The 27,463-nt window shown below is 41.8% G+C and overlaps 1 protein-coding gene across 6 annotated transcripts in view; it reads left to right on the forward strand.

The window, feature by feature from the left end:
* The window catches only part of ARHGAP26 (Rho GTPase activating protein 26), a 472,664-nt gene that overhangs the window by 162,483 nt on the left and 282,718 nt on the right, over positions 1-27,463 (forward strand). For all 6 annotated transcript variants that reach the window (XM_059917368.1, XM_059917369.1, XM_059917371.1 and 3 more), the window contains one exon: positions 10,889-10,967. In XM_059917368.1, coding sequence (XP_059773351.1) covers positions 10,889-10,967 — 79 coding nt within the window. The remainder of the gene's footprint in view (positions 1-10,888; positions 10,968-27,463) is intronic.

The raw sequence follows: 27,463 nt of genomic DNA on the forward strand, positions 1-27,463 counted from the left end.
CTGAATAATCTGCCCCAACCCTCCAGTGAGTCACCACTCTTATTTCAAGTCCCTTTTTATAGAAGGCTGCATGATGCTGGTAAAAGATCGAGCAGCCCTAAGTTTGAATTTGAGATCTGCTTCTTTACTAGCTGTGTGAGTCTGGGCTGGTGGTTTAACCACATCTGTAAGGTGGGGCTAATCATACCTACCTTGCAGGATTATTTTGTAGGTGGAATGCTTTAATATTCTTCCCTGATGTAGTTCTCTGTCGGAAGAGGTTGTTCCTTTGAAGTTTTTCGCTCTGCCCTAAAACCCGGGACTTCCTTGCTCTTAATGGTGAACCATAGCTTTGGAGGGTATTTCTTTGAGCCCGTTTGTTTCATTTTGATGGCGTGCCTTTTTCCTATAGTGCCATGACTCTTCAAGTCATCTATAAGCTGAGGGTGAATACAGGTGCTTTAAGTATATATCCGCAAAGGGGCTGCCAGGGGAAGAATCTGTTTTCAAACTATATATGCGATAACCTGTTATTTATCTATTTTTCCTATACAAGATAAAAGGTCTAAGCCCCTCCTTCCAAGTTATGGTCTACAAAAGGAAACCGTACTAATTTTAAGTTAAAATAATACTCTTTTAGTTTGGTATGTGGTGTGCGTGCATGTATTTGTTTGTGCGTCTTCGTGAGAGTGTGTGAGTGTTAAGACTGTGTGTTTTCCAAAAAGGATCATCTTATGTAACAGACTTTGTTTCAGTGCTCAGCCTCTAGATGGCAGTTTTGTATATGTATTAGTAACTATTAGCTGGTCCCGTTGAAAATTAGCTGTCCTTTATACATTGACATTTAGTAGTCAGTGGTGTGTGTGTGTGTGTGTGTGTGTGTGTGTGTGTTTCTGTGGAAGAAATGATCATGTGAATATTACCTCTTAAAGGAAGCGTATTCTAAGTGACTCATTCTTTCTCTAGCAATTCCTTCCTCCCACCCTTTTGTGATAGATCATTTCATACCCAGTTTCCTGCAGAAGCAAGCATGCTCAGTTAATGTAACTTCTGTTTAAACGTTACACTTAACCTTGCTTTCTGAGCCCAAGTGTCGGGCTCCTTGCGTCAGGGACAGCTTATTTGAGGATGATGAAAACAGATGAGTGATTGGGACGGTCCAGTGTGTGTGCTGAGAACCAGCCAGTCGTGCTTTTCCCTCTTGGTGTGGCCTGTCTTTATCTTTTGCAACAGATGAATCCATTTTTCCTGGTTTCAAACTTCCCCTCCCCTCCCCTTCTCACCCCTTGTTTGAAATAATATTTGATTTTGCCTTCCTGCTGGTTGGTTAGAGTGCTGGTCTCAGTGCCATTGACATTTTGGAGAGGAAATGGCTTTTTCCTTCCTCAGAGGGTGTTCTCCTGCTCTGATTTCCATGATTTGGGTGAGGGTGTGTGTGGGGGAAATATTGTACTTTCTGAATTGCTCCTTGGCTGTTCTGTAAAATGAGCTAGCTAAGAAGTTCTTAGAATCTTTAGAATTCATGTATTTTTTAAATTACTGGGTTTTTTTCCCTTTTAAAAAATTAAATGAGAAAGCATTCGCTGTTTGATTCCGGTTTAAGTAAGAGTGGGATGTGTTGGTTAATGGACGGTGGTGTGAAATAAGGCAACCTTATTTATATTATTTCTGTTACTTATTTCTGTTCTTATTACTGTTTCTATTCTTTAGCCTGCATAGTGAAATTTGGAGTTTTATTGATTGAGTATACCAGTTTATTTGCCAGTTTCTAAATATAGAATGAGTTTATTTTTTAAAAATCGAAACCAAAATTTTGCTATTACAGAAGTCCAAAGAAAGGGGACGGTTTAAGCAGCAAACTCCACTTACCTGCATATCTGATCGTCATGAGATAGAATACTAACAAAGAAAAATTGATAAATGACCTAGAAGATTTCTTGAATTAGAGTATTTTTCATAGTTTGTTATCAAAATAACAAGTGTTTGCATTCCCCCTGAGAGTTACTCATCCTGGCAATTAATAATGCTTTCTCCTGGTGCTGGGCGTTGAAATCTGCTTACTCCTATGTCCTCGGTGCCCATGGCATGCGCATCCCTGGCAGTCAATATGTTTCATTTAAGACCATGTAACTTAATGTGCCAAAGATGTCTTTGTCTGGGCTTCCTGATGTTTCATGACTTCAGTCTCCTTTAAAATAAAAATACAGGAAATTATCTGATGTGATTGGCAATATTACTCTTCAGACTATGATCATTGCTATGGTCCTAATTATTTTAGGACCTTTCCTCCCAGGACGTCACTGCTGTAGGTTATAATACGTTATGGTTCATTCATTCATTAGGATCAGATCCTTTCTATATAATTGATTAGAAGCCTGCTTCTGAAAACTTCTTAAGGGGTGTGTGTGTGTGTGTGTGTGTGTGTGAGAGTGTGTGTGTGTATGTTTGTTTGGGGCGGGGGGCGGGGGAGAGGAAGTCCCTTCTTCCCTCTCCCCTTTCCTTCCTCCAGAGAGAGAGAGAATGAAAGAGAGAAGTGCCTTCTTCCCCCTCCCTCCCTCCTTCCTCCTAAGGAACTGGTCACCCTGGATCCCCAGGGCACAGACTCTGCCTGCACAAGGGGGCAGTACAGTGTTGTGCTTAAAGTATGGGCCTTGCTTTAGAGGCAGACAGACTGGGTTCAAGTTGAGGCTTTCCTGCTACCTAGCAGTGCAAGATTGTGCAAGTCATTTCTGAGTCTCAATTTTTAAAAGAAGTATAATGATAACTTCATTGCAAGGAACAAATGATAATGCAAGCAAAGTCCTTAGCCTGGTGCTTGGCCCATAATAAACACTCAGTAAACCTTAGCTGCAGTTGGTGGGCCACTGGTTTGCAATGTCTGGTTTCCCTCTCACATTCTATTTCTCTCACCTGTACCCCACCCAGGTTACCATGCCATATGTATTCTTCTCATGTGCAAGGATATGTAATGCACAAGGATCGTCAATGGTTGATTATCTCAGAGCATGCATAGTTCTGCAGATTCATAAGTTTTTGTCTCCAGATAGTAGATGAATGTTGCCCTCCTGTGATGACACTGGGTCCTCAGTATTGGAAAAAATGGGAAAGTATCCCAGGTTCCCCCTTCACTGATGAACTGGAAAGGCTTCTGCTGAGTTGGACTGTGAGGTGCATCAAGAATACAGACCTGCATCATTGTTGGTCCCAGTGTACGAGATGACGTTATAACATGTGATGGCCTGGGGTGGAGCTCAGGTAGGGAGAGGCAGAGAAGGACGAGCACAGACCCCAGAAATCGCAGGCTGGTGGTCCACAGACATGTTTGGTTTGGCTTGAGTTGTTGAAGGCAACATTTTAAAATGGGAAAAATCTGTAAATGTTGATCATGACTTCCCATGTGCCAGCTGTTTATACGGCTGAATGGCGGATGCCTCCTTTGGGTGGGGTGTGTGCTCTTCACTTTGCTGCAGTCTCCACCATGCCCTGTTGTCCCCCATCATGATGACAGGGGACAGCTGCCACTTTGCCTTGCATTTGCACTGTTATTTTTCTCATAGAGGGGAAACCCCCTTTGTTCCTATGACTCTATCAGAAAGCAAAAGTGCAGAAGAATAACAGGCTGCATGTTTTAAGGAAAATGAGACCAAGCCTATTTTCCTTGGGGCAGGGAAGAATCTTATCCAGTTTCACTCATTTTGCTTACTTGCCTGGTCACTATAGATGTCTGACTGTGTAATTTCATACACACATGGAAGAGATGTCATTCTCCAGTATTATCCTGCGTTGGCCATATCTTTGTGTAAATGAAGATCTGCCATATGTTTGTGTAAATGAAGGTCTACTGAAACCTTGAACACTTAAAATTGCCAAGGAACGGCTAGGGACCAGTTTTCCAAGTAGCACTTTAAAAGCAAAGGACCAGGGCTTCCCTGGTGGCGCAGTGGTTGAGAATCTGCCTGCCAATGCAGGGGACACGGGTTCGAGCCCTGGTCTGGGAAGATCCCACATGCCGTGGAGCAACTAAGCCCGTGCGCCACAACTACTGAGCCTGCGCATCTGGAGCCTGTGCTCCGCAACAAGAGAGGCCGCGATAGTGAGAGGCCCGCGCACCGCGATGAAGAGTGGCCCCCGTTTGCCACAACTAGAGGAAGCCCTCGCACAGAAACGAAGACCCAACACAGCCAATAAATAAATAAATAAATAAATAAATAATTTAAAAAAAGCAAAGGACCACTTCCTTTGGCGCTTGCGTATCTCTTTTCACCTGTGGATGGCAGTCCATTCTCCAGGCCTTCATTGTTTCCCTCTGTCTTCCTATCTAAACGTAGTGAGGTAGGTTTCATGTACAGGCTGTGAGTACATGTGTTTCTGTGGATGCCACAGTCCTTCTTTTACTCTGAACTTGACCCTTAAATGTGCCATAGTGTGGATAGAAGCTGGGGAATGAACTCTTGCCAGCAGAAGATTCATAGTCTTATGAATGAATAAACCCAAGATCTTTGGAGGTCGATTTAGAAAGAACAGTACTGTTAGATTCTGAGTGTGTTTGTTTCAGTGGGGTGGAGTGAGTTAGTAATAGCATTTCCTGGTCCAATAGGAAGTGGGTGAATTGCCAAGCCACTGAGCTCACCATTGTTGACTCAGATTCAGGAATAAGATTAGAGTAGGGAGGCTGTCGAGTAAGCCTGGAATCAGGGCTGGTTGTGATTCTGCTTGCTCCTGGCTGATGAGAAGGCTGTGAGCTGACATCAGTAGTCCCGGGTTCCTGGATGTGCCGATAAACTATGTATTGATTTATGAGGGCCCTTTGTGGAGGCCAGAGTTGGAAGGAGATAGGGCGGTGGGTAGCAGTTTGCCCTGTGATAAGTGAATAACTATTTTCTGCATTGCCTATGTAGTGTGAGAGGTGAGGTGCTTAGAGAAAGTTGCAGATCCTTGTTCATGCTTCTCAAGCTGATCCAGATATAGCAGTAACCAAGGACATATTCAGAGTGAACAGGAGGTACTGTATTTGATGTAGAATTTTAGGATTGAGCCACAGAAAGGATTGTAAGTTATTTGTTCCTTCTCTCATCTGGTGGGTAGTGGGAGCACCCTGGCAGATTTTCTAGAATTTGCTGAAGACCTCTTCTTTGTCCTTATCAATTATCGGACATTAATTCCAAAAGGGGGAAGTAGGCCACTGTGATGCTTTATTCAGGAGGAAAAAAGGAAATGGCTGTGATGTCAGAACCTGTATGTCAGTCTTTGGCCTGGCTTGCTTTCTGGTAGAGGTGTGATTTTTCAGTGCTGTGTGACAGTGTTTTGGGGGTGGGGTCATGCGTATCAGAAGCACCCTGGCTCATTTCTTTTCCTTTTATTTAACCTGCTCTTCTCCCTCCATAATTTTGACTGTACTGACACTTGCCGTCCATTCCTTCCACTGACCTGCCGCTCATTTGCCCCTGTGATAACAACTAATTTTTGGAGCATTTACTGTGTGTCTGACACTTTGAAATGCCTTATACATATTTCACTTAACCTTCACAACAACCCCATGAGGTAGGCACTCATTATCTGCCTTTTAAAGAATAGCATAGAGTAGTTCAATTACTTGTCTGCTAGGAAGCACTAGAGTCCGGATAACTACTGAGCTTAGATGAGAAGTAGTATATCTTGGGTTTTTTAAAACTTCTTTATTTTTATTGAGGTGTAATCAGAGTGAAATGCATAAATCTTAAGTCTCTGTCTTAATGACATTACACACACAGACACACACAGACACACACACACACACCCCTGCATGACCACCCAGGTCAAGTTATAGGACATTTCTGTTACCCCAGAAGGTCTCCTTGGGCCGCTTCCCAATCACTGCCCCTACTCCTTCCCCAAGACAAAACCACTGTTCTGACTTCAGTCACCACAGATGACTTTCGTGAGTATTTAAACATCATATAAATGGAATCACACCGTTGGTAGTCTTTTGTGTCTGGCTTCTTTCCCTCATTATTATATCTTTGAAATTCATTCATGTTGTTGCAGTAGTTGGTTCTTTTCTCTTGTCTGTTGTTCCATTGTTTAAATATACAACAGTTTATTCTCTTATGAATGGATATTTGGGTTTTTGTTGTTGCAAAATTTGGCCATTATGAATAAAACTGAGTATTCTCGAATGTGTCTTTTGGTGGACGTATGTGCTCATTTCTCTAGGGGATAAATCTAGAGGTAGAATTGCTAGATCAGAAGGCAGGTGTCCATTTAGTTTTAGTAGATATTTCCAACGTGGCTTTATCACTGTATTCTCTCGCTAGCAGTGTATGAGAGTTCCAGCAACTCTGCATTCTTGCCAGTACTTGTTATTGGTGGTCTTTTGAATGCTTTGCATTCAGAAGGGTGTTTGTTTTATTTCATTGTGGTTTTAATTGCATTTTCCTGATGAGTCGTCATGTTCACCTTGTTTCTTATGCTTGTGACCACTGGTGTGTCCTCTTTTATGAAATGCCTATTCAAGTCTTTTATCCATTTTATTAATTGGGTTGTTCATTTTTTTCCTATTTATTTGTTGACATTCTTTGCATATTCTGGATATTCATCTCATTGGAGATAAAAATCACAAACATCTCTTACTCTCTTAATAGTACCTTTTGATGACTGGAAGTTCTTTATTTTGGTGAAGTCGAATTTATCCTTATTTTTTATGATTAGTGCTTTTTGTGTTCTTCTACAAAACTCATTGCCTTTCCATCTCTTGGGTATTTAGAGGCAGAAAAAAATGTGGAGAACCACTGCTGTAGAAAGTAAGCCACAGTCACACTGGCCATTATTGGATTCCTGTTTTTGGATTGGCTGTTTGCCTACAGTGGTGTCCTGAGCCCTCATATTTATGAAGCACTTTAGGTTTCACAAAGCTCTGTATCATTCACCCTCATTTGATCCCAGGCAGGAGCTCACTAAAGGCCTTGCAGGAGCGTCTAGTCCGTTTTGATGGCAAGGGACATGGGTGGTCAACATGAGCTCTCTGGGGGCGCTGTATCTCCACGTTTCCTGTGGCTTTGTGCTTGAGGGCAAAGCATTAGACTGCTTGGTTCAGATCCTGGCTCTGTAACTGTGGACAAGGTACTTAACCTATTTGAGGCTTGATCTTCTCATCTGCTAAATGGGATAATGAGAGTATACCTCCCTCATGATGTAGTGGTGAAGATGAAATGAATTAATTAATAGATAATGCTTAGCACACTATCTGGCACACAGTGCTGGGTTATTATTATTGTAGTTGTTCTTTTATTATATTGTTAGATAGGGTCACAATTGTTTTTTTTAAATTGAAGTATAGTTGACTTAAAATATTAGTTTCAGGTGTACAACATAGTGATTTGATATTTTTATAGACTACATACCATACAAAGTTATTATAAAATATTGACTGTGTATTCCCTGTGCTGTACATTACATCCCTATGACTTATTTCGTGGTTTGTACCTCTTAATCCCCTTCACCTATTTTGTCCCCCCTCTCACTCTTCTCCCCCCGGTACCCACTAGTTTGTTCTCTGTATCTGAGGATCACAATTCTTTGCAGAGCTGGAAAGAGCTCTGATCATTTACTCCAATTCTCTTTTATTGTGTCATATTTTCCTTTTCTCATTCCACACTCCCACTTCATGAGTTCTGTCTCTTTCCCTCTCTTTTTCTTTCCACTTTTGTTATGAAAAGCCAGATGCATTTCAGAAATGAACTAAATCGATACCTGAATGAAAACATACTGTCTTACAGGGACTCTCATGGAACGTGTAGGGCCATTGAGAGTTTTGCTTGTTTTCTTTTGTTTTGAGGGATGGTGGTTAGTAGGGGCGTAGGGACGGTAAATATGGAAAGGAAGTTAACTGCTTGATTCCAAAATAAAGTTGACCCATTTACCTTGGTTCTAGGAATTACACACATAAGAGATTTATGTAATAGTGGTTTAAGTTTTAATAAAGGAAAAGAAATTTGAAGCTGAGTGTTTTCTAGATGCCTAGAAAAGATAGTACATACAGATCCAGATGTACATACACCAGGCTAAGAGAAAGTTTTCTGAACTTGAGGTGATAGGATTAGAATCAAGTGTGTTAAATCTACTTTATTCAGCTCTCCACCACCCCCTCCCACAATAAAAAAGGAGAACAAAACCACATGTGGAAAAGAATGTATATTTTGATATTTCTTCTCGAAATGAAAACAAATCCTGTTGACTTTCCTGGTTACTAAGGCCAAGTGGCCCACCCTTCACAGCCTCTGAGTTTGTCTGAACTTCCTCTTTGTGGCTCTGGGTAGAAATTTCACACTGTGTGCCATGAAGTTGCCTTGACATCTGCGAGGTCCCTGAGACCTTGGTCTGCTAGGCAGCTATTGTGGTCTCACTGTTTGCTGGTGAACACCTAGCAGGAAATGAACTGGAGACACGTTGGCATGTAGAGAGTAGCTCTACCCCAGCGGGGAGAGGAAGGTGTCTTTGCTCTCCAGTGTGGGGGGAACAGGAAGGAAAAAGGGGGGCGTCTGGGTGAGCAGAGGGGCCTCAGACCTAACTGTGCCTCAGGATCACCTGGGGAGATGGTTAAAATCCGAGTTCGCAGGCCCAGCCCCGAAGTTCAGGTTCAGTGAGGTGGGGCTGGGCTGGGCACCTCTATGCTAAGGGCATGCATGATTCTGAAGCCAGGGGTCCAGGCACAACAACGTTTAGAGCAACACACAAAGGTCCAGGCCCAGGGACTAGAGAGTTCCACAGTGGACTGCAGCTTTGTAGACTTTTTATCTCAAAGCCGTTAAAGCTTTGTGCGTGGCTTTAAGGTGGAAGAGTAGAATCAGTCCACCCAGCCCCCGGCTGTAGGGCTGTGGCTGCCAGCAGTCTGCAGATACCCAGCGGGTCACGCACACTGGATGTGCTGATAGTGGTGGGAAATGGGCACTTGGGCCTGAGAATGAGAATTTCTGAGAAGAAGAGGGAGTGTCCTGGCCGGTGCAGGGAGTCACTGTGTCTTCTGAGTCACTGTGTCTGGGTGCCAGCACCCAGTGTGGCCTTCACAGGAGTGACTGCCCTCTCGGGAATCAGCGTCCATCCCATCACCTGCCTCTCATCCACCCTCTTACCCACCCTCCCACCCACACCCCCCCAACCACCCCCTCTGCTGCTCCTCCCCCCTGTCTCTCTGTCCCCCCCCCCCCCCCGCCCCGCCGTGTTCACCACCTAACGCACTCACACCCACACCCCAGTGCCCCTCATCCCCAGCCCCTCTCTACTTACATGTTCACATCTTTGAAAACTTTTTTTCTTCAGGGATGTTGAGGGATGATGACTGAAAAGAAACAAATGTGATATTTAAAATACATTCAACGTAAGTATTAATAGATCTAGCCTATTCATTGGAACTATGGAAATAAGCCAGGAACAGTGACTGTAGGTGGGTTGAGTGAACAGGCTTTGGTGCTTGTGGGCCCAGGCTTGTGCTGCGCAGGGCATCGCGGAGCTTGTTTCTGTGTGTGTGTGTGTGTGTGTGTGTGTGTGTGTGTGTGTGTGTGAGTGTGTATGCTCTTCTGTGATCCTGATCAGTGCTGCAGTCTTAATTCTTGCTCAGTGGACTTCGGCCTCCCTTTTAGGCTTTCTCAAACTTTAAAGATGAGGATTTGAGTCATTAATTCTTAACTTTTTGTGGGTTGCAGTTTGAATTGTTTGTCCAGAAAAATACATATACATTTGGTGGGGGAGGGTGGCTTTTAGACTCTCTGGGGCCCATCTGTGGACCCTAAGTCAAGAACTCCTGTGTTAATGAGCATAGAGGGCTTGTAGCCCCTTCTCCCAAGTTCATGTTTGTGGCACACACCTCTTCTTGTGTGACATCTGTAAGGGGTATGCAACAAACACCATTTGATACTGTGTGCATGCTTTCTGAAGGATTTGTGCTCAATTTGAAAGAACAAGCATATTTCAAGGAGAGAGTGAAAAGAGCTAATGCATGTAAAGACCTTAGCATCTGCCATGGTAAAGATTCACTTAAAAATGCTGTAGGGGCTTCCCTGGTGGTGCAGTGGTTGAGAATCTGCCTGCCAATGCAGGGGACACGGGTTCGAGCAGTGGTCTGGGAAGATCCCACATGCTGCGGAGCAACTAGGCCCGTGAGCCACAGCTACTGAGCCTGCGCGTCTGGAGCCTGTGCTCCGCAACAAGAGAGGCCACGACAGTGAGAGGCCCGCGCACCGCGATGAAGAGTGGCCCCCACTTGCCGCAACTAGAGAAAGCCCTCGCACAGAAACGAAGACCCAACACAGCCATAAATAAATAAAATTTAAAAAAAAAAAAAAAAAGTACTTGTTACTTAAAAAAAAAAAATGCTGTATACATTTAGTATAATCATATTATATAAATATACTAAATACTAATTATAACGCCCTTTACCCCCATAAGACTTTTTCATGTCAAAAGCAGTTTAGAAGCATTGGACTAGATATTAGACCAGGATCCCTCCAGCGTGGATGTTCCCCCTCTTTTTATTGAGTCCAGTAATTCTCTTCACTTAAGAACGTGTTTATTCTACTCCTACTGGGAGTAAAGTACCCTAGTAAGCATTTTGGAGAAGAGGAATGAATATGATCTCAAACGCTGAAGGGAATCACTTGACTCCTCTGTGTCCCTTACCTGTACGTAGAGTCCTGTCTTCTGTGTTTCCTCCCACCTCCCTGAGGGAGGTGGGCTTATTGAGAGGGATTTGGGGGTGATAGCTTTGCTTTCTGAGGCTGGAAGGTGGCTCTGAAGAGGTGAGGGGTGCTCTCTCTCTGTGCCGTCAACCCCAGCAGGCTCTCACTCGCTCACTTAGATGTTTCTTTAAGGCTCACCTTCATCAGGATCTCTCTACCTGTGGCGCTGGGTTCACATCCGTGTCCTCGTTTCTCCACAGGCCTGGAGTTATCACCATGCAGGCATTGTCTGAAGAGGACCGGAGGCTCTGGATGGAAGCCATGGATGGAAGGGAACCTGTAAGTAACAATTCAGGGAAGTAGAGCAAGAATAAAGGTCCCGAGTTGTTTGTTGTTTCCTTAGTGCAGTGATTTTTGCCGTTGCTCTAAATAAAGCCTTGGGCTCTTGAGACCAATGTACCAGAGGGACTTTTTTTAATTCCTGGACTGATGTTTGTGGATATTGACACTGCTTCTGTGTAGATGCAACTCCTGAGCTTTGGCCTCTCAGTCTAAGGCCTGGGTCCTGCACGATGCCACACCAGAGACCCCCCCCTTCACCGAGGCAGTTGTAGTGCCCCGAGGACTCTTAGAGGAAGCACAGTCCAGTCTGGCTTACTGAATACCTATCGATGCCTCCACAAAGTGCAGCCCAAAGCGTTACCTCAGATCCATTTTAACAGGTTAGATGATGATAAAAGTGTATACAGATGGTACAGAACCTTTACTCATTGCCCTCTGGTTCAGCCTCCCATTGCCGTAGTTGGCTCACATCCCATTATAAGCAGTGGGATTACCCGGGCCCATGAAAGGAGTTAAGCCTAGTAATGTGATCCTTGCTCCCATTTCAGAGATGCTGGTCTTTGCTGGGTGATGTAATCTTGTGGTTTTTCTGCATCTTGTGACATGTGAAACCCACGGAAAAACCTTGGGGGAAGTCCCTAGAGTCACAGTAGTCATCTTAATTTGCGGCCAAGGATCTCAACCCCAGTATTCAGCAAATCTCAAGGTTACAGAAGTCGTAAGAGTACTGTCTAACCATGTCCTACCAGTAAAAGATAAACAGAATCCACATTGTCAGAGGGCCAATAATTGGACCAATAATGATCACTTATGAAGGCACTGTCAAAAGGGGGAAATATGTGCAGGGGACATAAGGCATGCATAGCCTCCATTGACTGTAGAACTCTGTGCATCAAGTGGGGTGTCCAGTATAGATGATTCCAGTTCATTTGTGTGTCTCTTTCTTAGCCTACCCTGGTTAGGTGTTCTGTATCGATTCATGTCATTTTCTACTCAGGTATTTTGTATCCAAACATGGAACTCAATACAGGCAACTAAGCATAAGCAAATAACTAGTGTTTGTATAACGTTTAATAATACAGAGCAAGATTTAAAGAACTATTTAAAGATTTAAGTGCAGTTTGCTAAACTCTAGTTAATTAAACATTATTTAATCTTAATTCTTCTGCTGGGCTAAAATACTGGATACCCCTGATTTTCCCTGAATACTTTGTTACTGATAACTTTTGATAGCTCTCTCAAAAGCAGATACACGTTTCTACCTTCGGGGCTTTGTGGGCACAATAGCTGCTTGATGTCATAGGCCTTTGGAAGCAGTTTCCTAAGTAGTCCTTCATATCTTTGCTGTTGTCACCTACCGTTAGTTGTGTGGAAGGCACAGATTTGGCACATGACATCTCTTAACCCATTGATTCCTCTTAGTGCCTTACAAAGTAAATGTTATGATTCCATTTCACGGATGAGGAAACCGAAACTTAGAAAAGGTTAAATAACTTGCCCCAAGTTACACAGATGGTAAGTGGCTATATTACTAGGGTACAGGCTAGGTCGCTGTAACAAAGAGACTTCAAAGTGCAGTGGCTTAAATAAGATAGAAGTTTACTTCTGTCTCAGAGTTCAGAAGTGAGCAGTCTGTGCCTAACAGGGTCATTGTGCTGAGACGGGCTGGGACCTGGGGCCCTTTGCTGCAGTGCTGCAGTGCTTGCATCTGGACACACCTCTCCTCGAGCAACAAAATACAAAGAAACTATAAGGGACTGAAAATAACTGGGTGCATGCGCAGTTGGGGCAAATTCTGGACAAAAGATACAAAGAGGCCAAAAACCTCACTGCCACTTTTGAAGAACCCAGAGCAAAAGCAGGGGGTCGGGAGCAAAAGCCCAGTACTGCGCATGCCCCCTGCACCCAACACCACCTAAGGGGTGGGCAAACCACCTAAGCTACCCCTCCAGCCCGACCCCTGGACACACCCCTACCCTCACCCCATATAAGGAGCAATCTCGACTCCCCTCAGGGACCTGTTACTTGTTCTCGCTCCCCCTCACCTGCTGCAGCAGTGGACCCAATAAAGCCTTGCCTGAATTTCTTGTCTGGCCTCTAGTCAATTTCTATTGATTGGGGAAGGCCAAGAATCCTGGTCGGCATCAGTGCCATCCTCAACCCATGGCTTTCCATGTTCCATTCATTTCCATTTTCCAGGCAGATAATGGAGACGAGAGCATCTGGGAGCCAGAAGATGCACACCTCACTTCTGTTGGCCCCCAAATAATTACATGGCCACATATATCTACCAAGAAGGATGGGAAAAGTAGGCTGAACATAGGCAGCCATGGGCCCAGCCGGAGCCCAGGGGATCTTATCACTTCAAGGAGGAAGAACAGAAGCTGTGGGGTGGTTCACAGTTTCTACCACAGTGGCAAAGCTAGAATTAGAACCCATATCTAGCCCTAAATGTCTTTTCATTTTTAATAGAGGTAAAATGTCAAATTGCCTTCTAAGAGTCCTCACTCAGTACATTTTTACAGTACTTTCTCTGACTCTCTTGAATGTTTCTTCAACTCATAGGGGAGGAAATGCCCAGGAAGAAAAATCCTGTCAAGGCATACTATTCTTCGTATGAGTGAAAAACCCACTTTTGTGTGTGTGTGTGTGTGTGTGTGTGTGTTTGTGTTCCCTCCAATAAGCTGGAGTTCTAAAACCGCTCCACTCACTGCATTTTAAGCCTCCCCACCTCCCTCTCCCACCACTTGATATTTGTTCTCTGTCTGCATATGCTTGCTTTTCTTACTAACCACCTTAGTTTTCCCGTAGATTAACATCTGGCCTCTGCAGATGGAAAGTGTGCTGTTGAGAGAGACATCGCCTTGCTCCAGAATGTGCACATTAAAATAAGTTTAAGCACAAATAATTGTTTTCTAAACATAATATAAATTTATTTCCTCTCAGCAACATAGAGTTTGTGTTGAAAACCACACCTCCGTGTGCTTTTAAGTTTCCTAAAGAGAGAGAGAAATACAGACATGTGATGACAGTATAATTGGCAGGAATGTTAGGCCTCATTTTGTCTCCCATTGCTGAGAGCCTCTAGGGAGCATTGCTGGAGATATATACCCAGTAGACAGCAGCTCCGGCTTTAATCACCATCTCCCTAATTAGTTAAGGCTGTCCCCTTGGGAGTTTTGGCTTTGCTAAGGGAGCAGAAACCTCTTTCTCTAGTTGATCTTAGAGTATTTCCCTTACTTCAGGGAGATGTTAATGGCAGCACCTATCTTTTGTTTTTATACTTACAGCTCGGTTGTTCTGTGATTGATTATTCAGTGTTGGATATTTTCTTTCTTTCTTTTTTTTTTTTTTTTTTTTTGGGAGCCGTTGGTAATCTTGGTTTCCACCCTTTCTGTTCTTTCATTGTTCAATAACACCTCATGATGGTTGGTTGGAAAAAAAACCGTAAATGAACCCTGAATCAGTTGATTTTACAATGTTTTAGTTAATTGTTAAATAAATTATAGTTTTTAGCACCCAGTGACATTCTAGTCTAAAGAAAAGTCGAATGTCTTTATGTTATTGATGGATGTGTAATGGAGGAAGAAATTAGAGTTGTGTTTCTATGATGAGCATTATGGTTTTGATCCATGTGATGAATTCGAATTCAAATGAAGGAAACCCAATTCAAATTTGAGAAAAAGCTGGAATTATTGGCTTATGTAACTGAAAAATATTGGGGTATAGTAGTTCTGGCCCATCTGAATCCAGGGGCTTCCATAATATTTGGAGTTGGTTTCTTCTTTTGTATTGGTTTCATTTCCAAGAGGTTCTTTCTGTGTAGTGGTGATATGCTTCCTAACTGTTCCAGGCTTACATCTTATTATCAAGAACAGGAGCCAGGAAACTTTCTGTAATGGGCCAGATAGTAAGTAGTTTAAGCTTTGGGGGCTGCATGGTCACTATGGCAGCTATTCAGCTTTGCTGTTGTAGCTCAAAAGCAACCAGAGACAATATGTAAATGAATGAGTGTGGCTGCATTTCAATAAAACTTTATTTATAAAAACCGGTAGAAGGCCAAATTTCAGTCATGGCCTGATATCCCTGGTCTCTAAGTATAGTAGAAAGAGAGCTTTGCCTAATAATTCCAAAGAAGTCCCATATTTGAATTTTAGTGGACTAAATACTTGGACCAGAGGATGGGATAGGTGAATTGACCAGATGTGACTCACCTGCCCACTGCAGTAGAACTGTATTAACGGTGGAGGAAGGTTGGCTTCCCCTGAGGAGAAATCAAAGCATTGTTATGTGAGGAAGAGCAGTAGACATGAGGTAGGCAAAAATGACACAGTTTCTCCCAACTCTGATATCTATACTCCATTAAATTTTCAGTTCAGAGAGCTTGTTCTTTGATACTTGGCCAGGAGTGAAAACCACAAGTTTACCCTGAACATCATACTTCATGGTGAAAGACAAGATGCTTTCTCCCTAAGAATGGGAACCAGGCAAAGATGTCCACTCTTACCACTCTTATTCAGCATGGTACTGGAAGTCCTAGCTAGTGCAATAGGGTAAGAAAAGAAAAAAGGCCTACAGATGTTGAAATGATTCTGCTGGATTTTCTTCATTTTCTACTAAATCTGGGTTGACAAGCTATAGAGTCACCGTTTCAGCCACATAAACTTTCATTTTAATATTCAGTGGCCACTGTCTCAGGCTTGAGAACAGACTTTCCATATTAAATGGGACACAGAACCTTAGTTCAAGCTGCATAAATACTGCAACCAGGAGAAATTTTAGAGACAGCAAATTTCCTTTCTCTTGGCTCCTTATAACTGAAGTTCTCTCCTTTTCTCTTTGTATATTGCTCATAAGCATGTTCACTAAATTAAACAAGCAGATTAGAATCAGTACCAGTCCACCGTCATTACCAACACATATACACCCAACCTGATGTATTTATTATTCTCTCTCCCCCATATGGAAAGATGACTCAGCATGTCAGTGGGACTAATAGGGTAACCTGGAGTCTCAGAACCTGGACCACTCTGATCTTTAAACTGTGTTCCCATATATTCCTGCAGCTGTGATTAGTGGTGTGTGTCTGGAAGTGCTTCTCTTACCTCCTTATTTTAGAGGTATTAGTCTTCCTTCACACCCAAAGATTCTTTAGTAAAATTAAATATTTCTCCACTTTGAGCCAGTACTTGAATCTCTTTTGACATCCAGAAAGTTAGAAAGTTGGCAGATGCCAGAATTATGTGGAATTAAATTAAGAGGGAAGAAACAGGTGGTGTAGCATCAAAGATTGTGTGTAAATACATATATACGTTTGAAGCTATGAAATTGCCACTTTTGTAAGTCAAAAATGGCCAGATATTGGCGAATTCATATGGCTCAACCTCCTAACTGTGCAGCAGAATGAAGCCCACAGCCAGGCCAGTATCACGCCCTTATTTATATAAGCGGGAACACTACCTAAAAAGGCCAGTCAGTGGTTGATCTTGGGTCAGTAATCCAGGTCTCCTAGCTTCCAGCTCTGTGCTCTTTTTACTACAACCTATGCACTGCTGAATTATTAGGAAGCCATAGTTGAATGGCATCTACCCATCCTTTTTAAGTGGAGCTCCTCTGTTGTGGCTGCTGCTATGGAAGAAGGGAAAAACGGGGAGACTAAGGAAAAACCACTCCTCTAGCAAGTGGACAAGACAGCATGGCTTCCTACTGCTCACCTCCATTTTAAAGAAATCTTCCATTTTAGTCCTTGTGGACTTTGAGACTGAACAAAGTGTGCCCTTCTCTCAACCTTTCTCTGCTAAGCCCAAGTTCCAGTCCGTGAGTTCTTAAAGAACTCATAGAATAAATGGTCAGTTGCATTGCATCTTACAGTCTGCACCTGATATCCAAAAGAGTGAGCTGGTTTTTAAAGGAAAAAATAAGATTGATGACTGTTCAGATGAGATCCCATGGTCAGAGGCAGAATGTCATGGTGGTTAAGAATGCGGGCTCAGGCAGCCTGGCTTTAAATCCCTGTTCACCACTAATAGCTCTCTAACACTGGAAAATGACCTAATCCCTCTGAGCATATTTCTTTGCCTACAAAATGGTGATAATAATAGTATCTTTCTATAAGATTGTTTTGTAAGGACCAACATATAGGTAAAGTGCTTATTAGCACAAGGCCTCTACATGGTGAAGTGCTCTTTAAAAGTTAGTTTTTACTGTTATCTTTTTGGAGAGCAGGGGCAGGGATACCTGGATTCTCTTTCTAGCTTCGTTTCTAAATTACTTGGCTCATTTGAGCACAGAATTTACTTACTCACCTTGCCCAGGCTCGCCAAAGTGTAGGGCAGGAACTGCTTTCACTAGTATGGAAAATGTGATTTCATTTAGCAGTCAGTCTGAACTTTCAGGCTATGAGTTGGACAAGCATGAAGTAATCTTTAGCCTCATTTGCTATGATGTGGCCCAGGCCTGGTAATTTGTAATCCCAGTTGTATGCCAGGCTCAGCTCATCACTCTACCGCTGATGCTTACATTTTCCTTTCTTAGTAAAATAAGCAATCAAAGGAGTATGGATGGTTAGGAAGGTGTGGGTGGAATTGCTAAGCTCCTGTGTGGTGATGCAGGTCTCACTTCTTTCTGAGTAGAAGGGTGGTTTGGAAGGATACTTCCGCCCATTTTGTGAAAGCTCTCTTTGTAATGTCACATAGTGTGAACTGATGAAGCGTCTGAAAGCAAGGTTCCTAATTTACTTTCCATTTCCCCACCACCCACCCCCACTCAGCCCCAAGCTGCTGGGAAATTGGATTATACCTCCATGTTACTTGTTTGTGTTTCTTTTTCTCTTACTGAGTTAAGAAGCTGGTTGCAAGCTTCATCTTTGAATCATGTGCGTGTTTTTATATAGGTAGAATTCATAACAGTACATATACTATCACACCAGTGTGCTCAAGTCTTAAAAGAAATTTAGTAATATTCACATCTTTCCTTGTTCCCTTTGGTTAGATGTCCTTTAGAAGAACAGTTTCTCATGAAAATCATAGAATAGTTAATTGAGGAGCCTGAGCTACAAGTTGGGAGAAAAGAGGAGGAGGTTAGGTGAAATTGTTTTGTGATGGAGAGTTGATGAAACTCTTCTAAGAAATGGAAATGTTGATGGCCAGAAGATTTTGGCTTGAACCATACAATTCAATAACACACTGGTGGTGCTTACTCAGGTCCTAAGCATTCTTCTTTTAGCATTTAGCAAACATTTATAGGTTGTCCACCAATTACCTTGGTGAACAATGAGGATACCAAGATGAGGAAGGGCCACATTAATAGAAATTTCATTTGTTTGCTGCAGTTTCCCCATTGCTGAGCACAGCGGCTGGCCCAGTGTAAGCACTCAGCAAATACTTGTTGAAAAACTAGAGTCAAAACTAAGGGGAGGGGTTGAGGATGACTGAGGTTATTTTTCTTCGCGAACCATGTTGCTTCCATTACTTGAGACTGTGTGGGTAGATTTGAAGTTATTTGAATTCCTTGATTGTATAGTTCATTTAGATACATATCTACTTACTTGTACCAGAATTTAGCTGAGTGACCGTTAATCTTTTTTTGTGCCATGGATGCATCTGGCAATCAGGTAAAGCCTTTAGATCCTTTCTCAGAGTAATTTTTTAAATGTATAAAATATATGGCTTACAAAGGAAAAAACATAGAAATATAGTTATCAAAATATTAAAACCATTTGTGATATAATAAATATATACTTCTTTATTACCACAGTAAATAATAAGATATGAGGGCAGTCTGACAACTCCTATAAATGATATTTCAAGTTACCTGCAGCAACAGTAACATTATATGAAATATCTGTGATTTCTACTGGTGACAAAGTTGCAGATACTGCTAACACTAATGTGGTTGTTGCCCACGTTCATATTTGAAGGAAATGCTAAATTTCAGTTAGAGGCTAATGTAGATAAAGGTTTATTTTCTTCCCCCTGCCATTGAAGTTCATGGACCCTTGTATGCTGTCTATGGACCCCATTTCTCCATTTCTTTGCAAAGATGTTTTCAAAGACTTTCTTCCTGACTTCCAAGCCCTTGTCCCAGCTTATAGTTGTACATCGATTAGTGTGATTATTTGATTAATATCGGTCCTCTTGCTTGGATAGCCATCTTCCAGAGGACAAGACCACTGTCACTTTTTTTAAAGGTTTTTGTATCTTTTATACATAGTGTCTGGCACAGAGTAAGTGTTTAGTATCCACTTGTCAGATAATCAGATGACTGAACCTAAGGAAAATGAAAGTATTGGTTTGGTGTGATGTATTCTAAACTGAGGCTGTTTCTTGGTGATTCCCCACCTACCTTTATAGACCTGCACGGATCCACTGTTTAATTCTCACTTCTTTGTTCATTTTTTGGGTCTACATAGAACATAAGGGCCCTTTTGCTTGTCTTTAGCATTTTCTGCAAGCCTCAGATCACTGTCGGCTTCATCTCCACACTGCTGCCTTTCTAGGCTTGAGCCCCTGTTATAACGTGTCCTCCTTTACTCTCCTTTCATTATTTTTGTCTTTGTTATCTTAGTTTAACCTTAGAGGGTGTAGGATTGATTGTGAGAAAGACTTATGAATTGTTTGAATTTTTCACAGTCAGCATGTGCTAATTTTGTTATTAAATAAAAGTAATAATGGAGAGGGTCCCTGTGAGTCACATTTATTCTTTCAGTCATCTCTCATTCTTCCTTTGTCACTGGCATTAGTTACTTGGGTTGTGGAACCTTTCATTCCTAGCCATATTTAACTCTAGAGAAGTCCCTCTCTAGACTTAAATGTGTAGTGTGTGTCCCTCTAGAATTTTCTCTGAGTATTTATTCCTGTACTTGTACAACTAGAAATAAAATTCTTCTATTTTGCAGAATTTTTGAGTTAGTATAGATTTAATATGGATTAGTAGACAGTCTTTGACATTTAGGTTGTTTTCAGCTTTTCATTACAAACAATGGTGTAATGAAATCCTCATTATGTACTTTACTGTCTACCTATTTGAGCATTTTTCTAGGATACTTACCAAATGGAATTGCTGGTTGAATGGTATATACACATTTAATGTTTTAATAGATATTGACAAATTACTCTCTCCACAGAAAAGTACTAAATTATGCTCCATCTTATGAGGGTACCCATTTTTTCCACACCTTTGCCAGTACTGTATTATTGTGAGTCTCTGTGTGTATGTACATGTATGTCAGTCTGATGGTGGAGAATTGTCTCATTTGCATTTCTCAAAATTACTAATGGGATTGAAAAATCTTTTCTCATGTTTCCCACCGTACATATTTCTCCTTTTTTATACAGTAATGTATGTAAAGTACATAGAACAGTGGCACATGATTCATGCTATATATAGTAGTAGTAGTAGTATTTCTTTTTCAAATTTCTGGCCTTGGGATCACACCCATCATTTCTCTTAGTTCTGTTTTCTAAAGCCCATGGTAGAAACCTAACTTTTTCAGGTGTCCTTTCCTTGGTTGATAGGACTTTTTCACTTCATTCTTGTTGGCAACCAACCCCTGCTGCTCAGGTTCAGAGTGGTGAATATAAAGGGTACTTCTTAGGTCCACCTGAGCTGCTGCTCTCCAGGTCCACAAAGCTGCATGATCTGAATGGGGACCTCAGGATGCCTGCACCTCTGTCCTCCAGCAGCAGTCAGCAACCTGTCAGATGCCCCCAGGTGCTAACAAGGCCCGTCTAACTCCCAAGTTGAAAATCTTCCTTGTCTTCTCAAGGAACCATGGGAGCTGCAGTCTCTAACAGCTACAAGGGCTCTCAGCCAAGAGCCCAGAGATAGCGTGCCCCTCCACCTGGCTAGTGTTTGAGTCCCTTTCAGCCCTTTTGCCTGTGGGTCCATCTCTGAGAAGAGATAGAAGATGCCTGCCACTCTATATTCTAGAGGGCAGTCACTATTCTGCCTTCTCCCTATTTTGTTAACGCTACACATAATTTCATATTTTCTGGAAGTTCTTTCCTCCATGTTTGTGGCCTAGGTTAACTATTGCTTGACCTTCTCTGAAGAGGTTGGCATAGGCGAGGCTGTAACTCTGAAGGTTTGTCGCCAGTTAGTTTTTCATTTGTGTCAGAATTAAGGCCAAATTAAAAGTTCCCTATTTTGTTTCCTCCATCTGCAAGGTAATGTTTTTGTAAGTCAAGAATTTATCAGAGGCTGTACATGTGTGTGTATTAGCTTGTTTTTTTTTAACTTTTCATTTTAACATTGTTTCAGACTTATAAAAATGTCACAGAAATAGTACAAAGAATTCCAGAGTACCCTTTACACAGGTATCCCGAATGTTACATATTACATAACCACAGTGTAATTATCAAACCAGGAAATTAACATTGATGCAATATTATTATCTGTTTTACAGATCTCAAATTTTGCCAGTTGTCCCACTAAAATATTTTTTTCTAATCCAGGTTTTCACCATGTCACATCTCCTTAGTTTCGTTTAACCTGGAACAGCTTAGAGGTTTGGCTTTTTAAAGGAACATTACCATCAGCAGACGTCCAGATGGTTGAAATCAGGACATCATCCTTATGTCTGTTCCCATTTTGGGGTGGATTTTAGGACTGTTGTCAATATCCTCTCTCCACCTAGATAATAATTCATAACTTTTACTTATTTTTCTATCGTCTTCCAAAGGTTCTATGATACATAGTCCGTCTCATGCATGTAGATTTTCTTATAATACATTTATTTCTTTTGAACTTTTTGTCTTCTACCCTATCTGCTCACATCATATATTCTTCCTTGTACGATTTACTGTGTTTATTATTTATATCATAGTTGTGGGTTTAGAGACATTGAGGCTGTAATATGGTCTTAATGGACATTCCGTAGAGGGACCCCCTGCATCTCACAGCAGCACCAATTACTGTTGGCCTTCTTTCAGACATCATGGCAGGGATTCATGGGAGTGGACATTATGGTTGGAGTAGTTTCAATTTTTTTTTCTTCTGCAGGAAAGGCAGTCGATAAAAGAGAGGTCTTTTTTGAATGACTTTGTTCATTTGAAGAATGATTGAACTGTTCTTAGGTCTATTTCTGCAGCCTTCTCTTATACCCTAAAAGCCAGAAAGTGGTCATATTTCCTAGTGATTTAAGTCAAGGGTGGTATTTTTTAGAAATATATGGACAGAAGAAGGATTTGGAGGCATTTTGAATATTAGGAGATCTGTGAGTTAGGTTGTGGTGAGGTGTGGAACAAGATACGCATTTTTGGGAGATTATCTTTGGGTTTGCTGAATCGGGCTCCAGTGTGGTCAAGTTAGGAAGGCTCATGATACCATTGTGACTGCATTCTTTTTAGGTGTGTTCCCAAAAATCCTGGCCCACCATCTTGGAAGAAAACACCAGAACAAGTAAACAAATCTGAAAAGCAAAGCCATTTTTCTAATATGGTTTTAAAAATCTTTCCTTTTGGTCATTGGGAAAATAGCACAGACGTGTGGTCTAGTGGTTACAGCCAAAGGCCTAGCAGAAGGAGAGTGGCCCTGGCCAGGCCCCAGCCAGCTGCTATGGCTCCCGCGTGCTGTGTGGTCTTGACCCAATGCCCAGAAAAGCAAGCTTCCCCCCATCTTTACCTCTATGTTTAAAGGCAAAAAGAGAAGGGGGTGAGGGGAACCAGAAGCTGAGCTAAGATTCCTCAGATTAGAAACATGCCCTCTTATAATTAATCATTGCTAATTAGTTTTGCTTTTACCATAAATCTTAAGAGAGCTTTACTTCTGCCAGACTAAGGAAATCATCAACATTCTTGGGGTAAACGGACGTGGATTTTTTGGTTTTGTCTTTTTATTTGTGGGGAGGGGATGCTTAGTGTTGAAATATGTTGGAGTACTTTTTAACTTTCCCTCTTGGAACTACTTTGCAGAAATGAATGCCATATTTCTCCTAGTGGTTGTTGGCTGTGCCAGACATCTGGATGGATTATGATACCTGGCTGTGGCAGTTTCTCCACCTAGTTCATACCTCTGTGTGTTGTCATCTCAGGAGGATGTTGACTTACTTATGGCAGAGAGCGATTATATTCTTTCTGTCTTTAATATTATTCACCTATAGTGCTTAGTGGTTGGAGTGCATAATAAGCCCTCATGACTCATTGAATTAACTTGGGGGCAGTGAGTTGAGTTGGGTTCTGTTATGTACTCTACAGTTGAATTCATTTGTTGAATGTCTTGGGTTCTGGTCACTATTGGGCCACTCTAAATAGAAATCTGTGAAGGCAAGGATCTTGGTGTTCTTGTTCTTCCCTATATCTCTAGTACTAGAATAGCCCCAGGCCAAATATCACTGAGCATATTGATTGAGAACCCACATTAAATTAATATTTTTGGAATGAATGAATGAAGAAAAGAATACCCAGGAGTGTGTTCCTCTTTTTAGCCACAGGCTTTGAATTTAACTACATTTACTTCCACGCTGCTCAGGAGTTCTCCATTTCTTAGTGATTTTTTTTTTTTTTTTAACATCTTTATTGGAGTATAATTGTTTTACAATGGTGTGTTAGTTTCTGCTTTATAACAAAGTGAATCAGTTATACATATGTTCCCATATCTCTTCCCTCTTGCATCTCCTTCCCTCCCACCCTCCCTATCCCACCCCTCTAGGTGGTCACAAAGCACAGAGCTGATCTCCCTGTGCTATGCGGTTGCTTCCCACTAGCTATCTATTTTACGTTTGGTAGTGTATATATGTCCATGCCACTCTCTCACTTTGTCACATCTTACCCTTCCCCCTCCCCATATCCTCAAGTCCATTCTCTAGTAGGTCTGTGTCTTTATTCCCGTCTTGCCACTAGGTTCTTCATGACCTTTTTTTTTTTTTTTTTTCCATAGATTCCATATATATGTGTTAGCCTACTGTATTTGTTTTTCTCTTTCTGACTTACTTCACTCTGTATGACAGACTCTAACTCCATCCACCTCACTACAAATAACTCCATTTCGTTTCTTTTTATGGCTGAGTAATATTCCATTGTATATATGTGCCACATCTTCTTTATCCATTCATCCGATGATGGACATTTAGGTTGCTTCCATGTCCTGGCTGTTGTAAATAGAGCTTGGTATGTGGCAGAAGTCAGTGTCCTGAACCAGAGAAAGTCTCAAGTTAGAAGTCTTATTAGAGACCAAAGATCTGGAATTGGTTGAGAAGTTTGTAATATTCTAACTGTTGTATACTGTCTGTAGCACTAACAATAAAGTTAGGATTCATATGTGTATCTATCTATATAGAGATAGATATATACACACACACATATGTATATATAATATTAGTATATCCATGTACTTGTGTATGTATTGTGTGTGTGTGTGTGTGTATCTTCTTGCTGCTGGCTTTCCTTTAGTTTATGCAAAATGCATAATTACGCTCAGAGCTATGTTTTTTAGTGGTCAGGTAGATATGTTGTAGGAGAACCTGTGACCACTAGCATCCTTGTGGCCATGCTGAAGAAGCTAAGAGTGATCAGTTAGGGCTGACCTTAGCCTTCCATTTCCTGAGATGATTTCTTTACTTTGGCCCTTTATTTATAACGTAAAAAATATATACCCTAAGAAAAAGTGTGTGCGTGTGTGTGTATATACACATGCACATGCGTGCATGCACACACATACCTGCAATGATAAGGTACAATAGAGAAGTTGGCACTAGTCATTTATTGTAATTCCACAAATGGGTTTCACTCTGTATGCAAGTGGATTCCTATTATCCTAGTTCACTTTACTGGTGGGAGGAAAAGTGTTAAATGCATGGGTTTTGGAGTCAGCCAATCTGAATTTGAATCCTGATTCTACCATGGACCCTTGAGCAACTTACCTAACATCTCTGAACCTCAGTTTACCCAGCTGTAAACTGGGGAGAGTAATAGTACTTATGACACTCGAGGAGATAACACACTGTTTCACATCAATTCTATAAAAATTAGCTGTCCACTTAAAAGTGAATTCTAGAGACTTTTAGATTTTATATATGCCTGCACATAGATTACATCATTGTCTAGAGACTTGCAAGATCTACCCCGACTCTAGACTGACTGCCTTTTGGGTTAGTTATAGTCAGTGGAACTATAATGATTTATAAAATCCTAAGTATGATGTGCTTTATTTTTATTTTTTTTTTTGGAGCAGAGTTTGGAATAGGATATAAAGCAAGAAAGCAAAAATAGTAATACTAAAAAACAAACAAACAAACAAAAAACCTTGGGGCTAAAAATTGGAGGAAAATGTGATTCTCAAATTGTCAGGCTAGTTTTGTTCATTTATGTCAACACGGCAACAGTACATTAAGCAAGCACGGAAATGTCCTGAGGTTTAATTTCCACCACATACCATTGAAGTATCTCGGCAGACAGAATGATGGGGTACTTAGGGTGTACTACGGTCCAGTCTTTGTTGCAAAGGGCTCAGAGGCCTAGTGATTAATACCTTCCTCCGTGTGAGCGGGCTCAGGACCAGAGCCGGTATCACTCTCACCATAAACGGAATGTGTGCTATTTCTTTGGGTAGGTGTATCAGTCAGTATTCTTACTGGGTTGAAGACTGTTCAGTAGATTGTTCTAAACTCCATCCACCATGTAGTTGACTTGGTCTGTGTACTCATCACAATCCACAGAGGATTGGTAAAAGCAGAGGAATTAGACACAGAAGGCAAGTTTGAAGTGTGAGGAGGTAGCTAGAACTTGAGTCACTTCCACTGATGCGGTGAACAGGGGCTGCTAACTCTGGGATCTGAGGATGGACTAGAGGAGGGGTGTAACGGTAATGTCTGTGAATCCTCTGAAGTGGCATGCAAGATATCGGTATGTGGGGTGCTAAGGAAGAACGCTCATAGCGTTTCTTAGTTTGTCAGGGGGCACTGTGGTCCACTGCCACCTGGTCATTTCATGTGGACCTGGTTGTTTCATGAGGATAAATATTTGGGGGAGGGCTCTCTCTCTCTCTCTCTTCTTTATTTTTTTCTTTTTGTTGCTGTTTTTTGGCTGCACCACAAGGCTTGTGGGATCTTAGTTCCTTGACCAGGGATTGAACCTGGGCCATGGCAGTGGAAGCGCTGAGTGTTAACCACTGGACCACCAGGGAAGTCTCAGCTCTCTCTTCTTAATACCCAGTGAAGGAATGGCGTATTGTTTGGTCTGGGTCCATGAAGGAGACTTTGGAAGGCTTTACTGCTAAGTGCATTTGTCTACTGTCTGCTTGCATTTTGAGCTTGCCCAGAGATAAAATATAACCACATTTCTATTATAGATGAGTTATACAAAGGACAAACTTTGAAGAGTGAGTGAGTGTGTGTTTGTGTGCGAGAGAAACAAAGAGGGAGGGAGGGTGACAGGCAGGGAACCGGAGGCAGAGGGAGAGAGGGCACACACATGCATTGGGGGGTAGTTTTCAGTCGCACCATTGGGCTTCTGTGTTAGGTCCGTACCGATATTTACCTCATTTTGGTTAGTGCTTGTATTTTCCTTTTTGTGGCTGCCACAATTAACAATTATGCTCGGGGTAGTGGTGTGATTTTTTTTTTTTTTTTTAATTTTTGAATAGCTTTAAAAAGTTTTGCTTGCAAGAAAACTAGAATCACCATTGCATTTTCTTTTTCCTGAACAACTCTGTTCCTTTCAGTTTCTATTCCCAGTTCAAACAAGAAATCCTTAAGGTGATTCTTTCTTTTCTGCATGTTATTTCTTGTTTGGATGCATTGTTCTTATCAAAGTGCTGTGTTTCTGGCACTGACAGCCAGTCTGAGTTATTGACCAAGGAAGTCAACTTCATGATTGTACGGTCTGCAAATCTGCCCTTGTTTTAGTTCAACTTATCCTAGGCCGAGTTATGATAGAGATCCCGTTGGCACTTGGCAGTTACTGTACTTGCTTGTGTGTTTTTATTAAGATGGTAGCAGCCAGATGGCACAGAGAGGAGGATATAGCTTTTAACACCTTGCCCCAGCCAGTGCACTGAAGTTGTGCTGTGGTGTAACTTGATAAACTGAGCACCCCGTACCACCCAGGATGTCCCTCCCCACTGTCACTCTCCTTCATTGACACATGAGAGGATGTAAGCTGCCCTTCAACATTTTGAGCCTCTGGAGTTCACGTCAGTGAACATGTACTGGGTATAAAGTAAGTACAGCCACTGTGTAGGCATTGAGAGAACTAATTAACAAGCCAACAGGTTAGACACCTGCCCCTGTGCCATAAATAGTTCCCTTTTCCCATCTCTTGTCATACCTTTTTCCAGTCCTATGCACTACAGTGGCTAGTTGTTTTAAACTTAACAACTTTTTTTGTTTTTAAAGCCTCCACGCAAGAGAGTCTCTGTGCACCAAATGTTTATGGATGTGGTGTTTCATAGCTTCAGAGCCTCATTTCCCATAAGTTGGGAGCTTTTGCCAGCCTATTTCAAGCACCTGCTGGTTTCACCACCTCCGTCCTCTCTAACTGGGTGGCCCTTCAAGTCCT

This window comes from Balaenoptera ricei, chromosome 3 (genome assembly GCF_028023285.1).
Source record: "Balaenoptera ricei isolate mBalRic1 chromosome 3, mBalRic1.hap2, whole genome shotgun sequence".
NCBI lineage: Eukaryota > Metazoa > Chordata > Mammalia > Artiodactyla > Balaenopteridae > Balaenoptera > Balaenoptera ricei.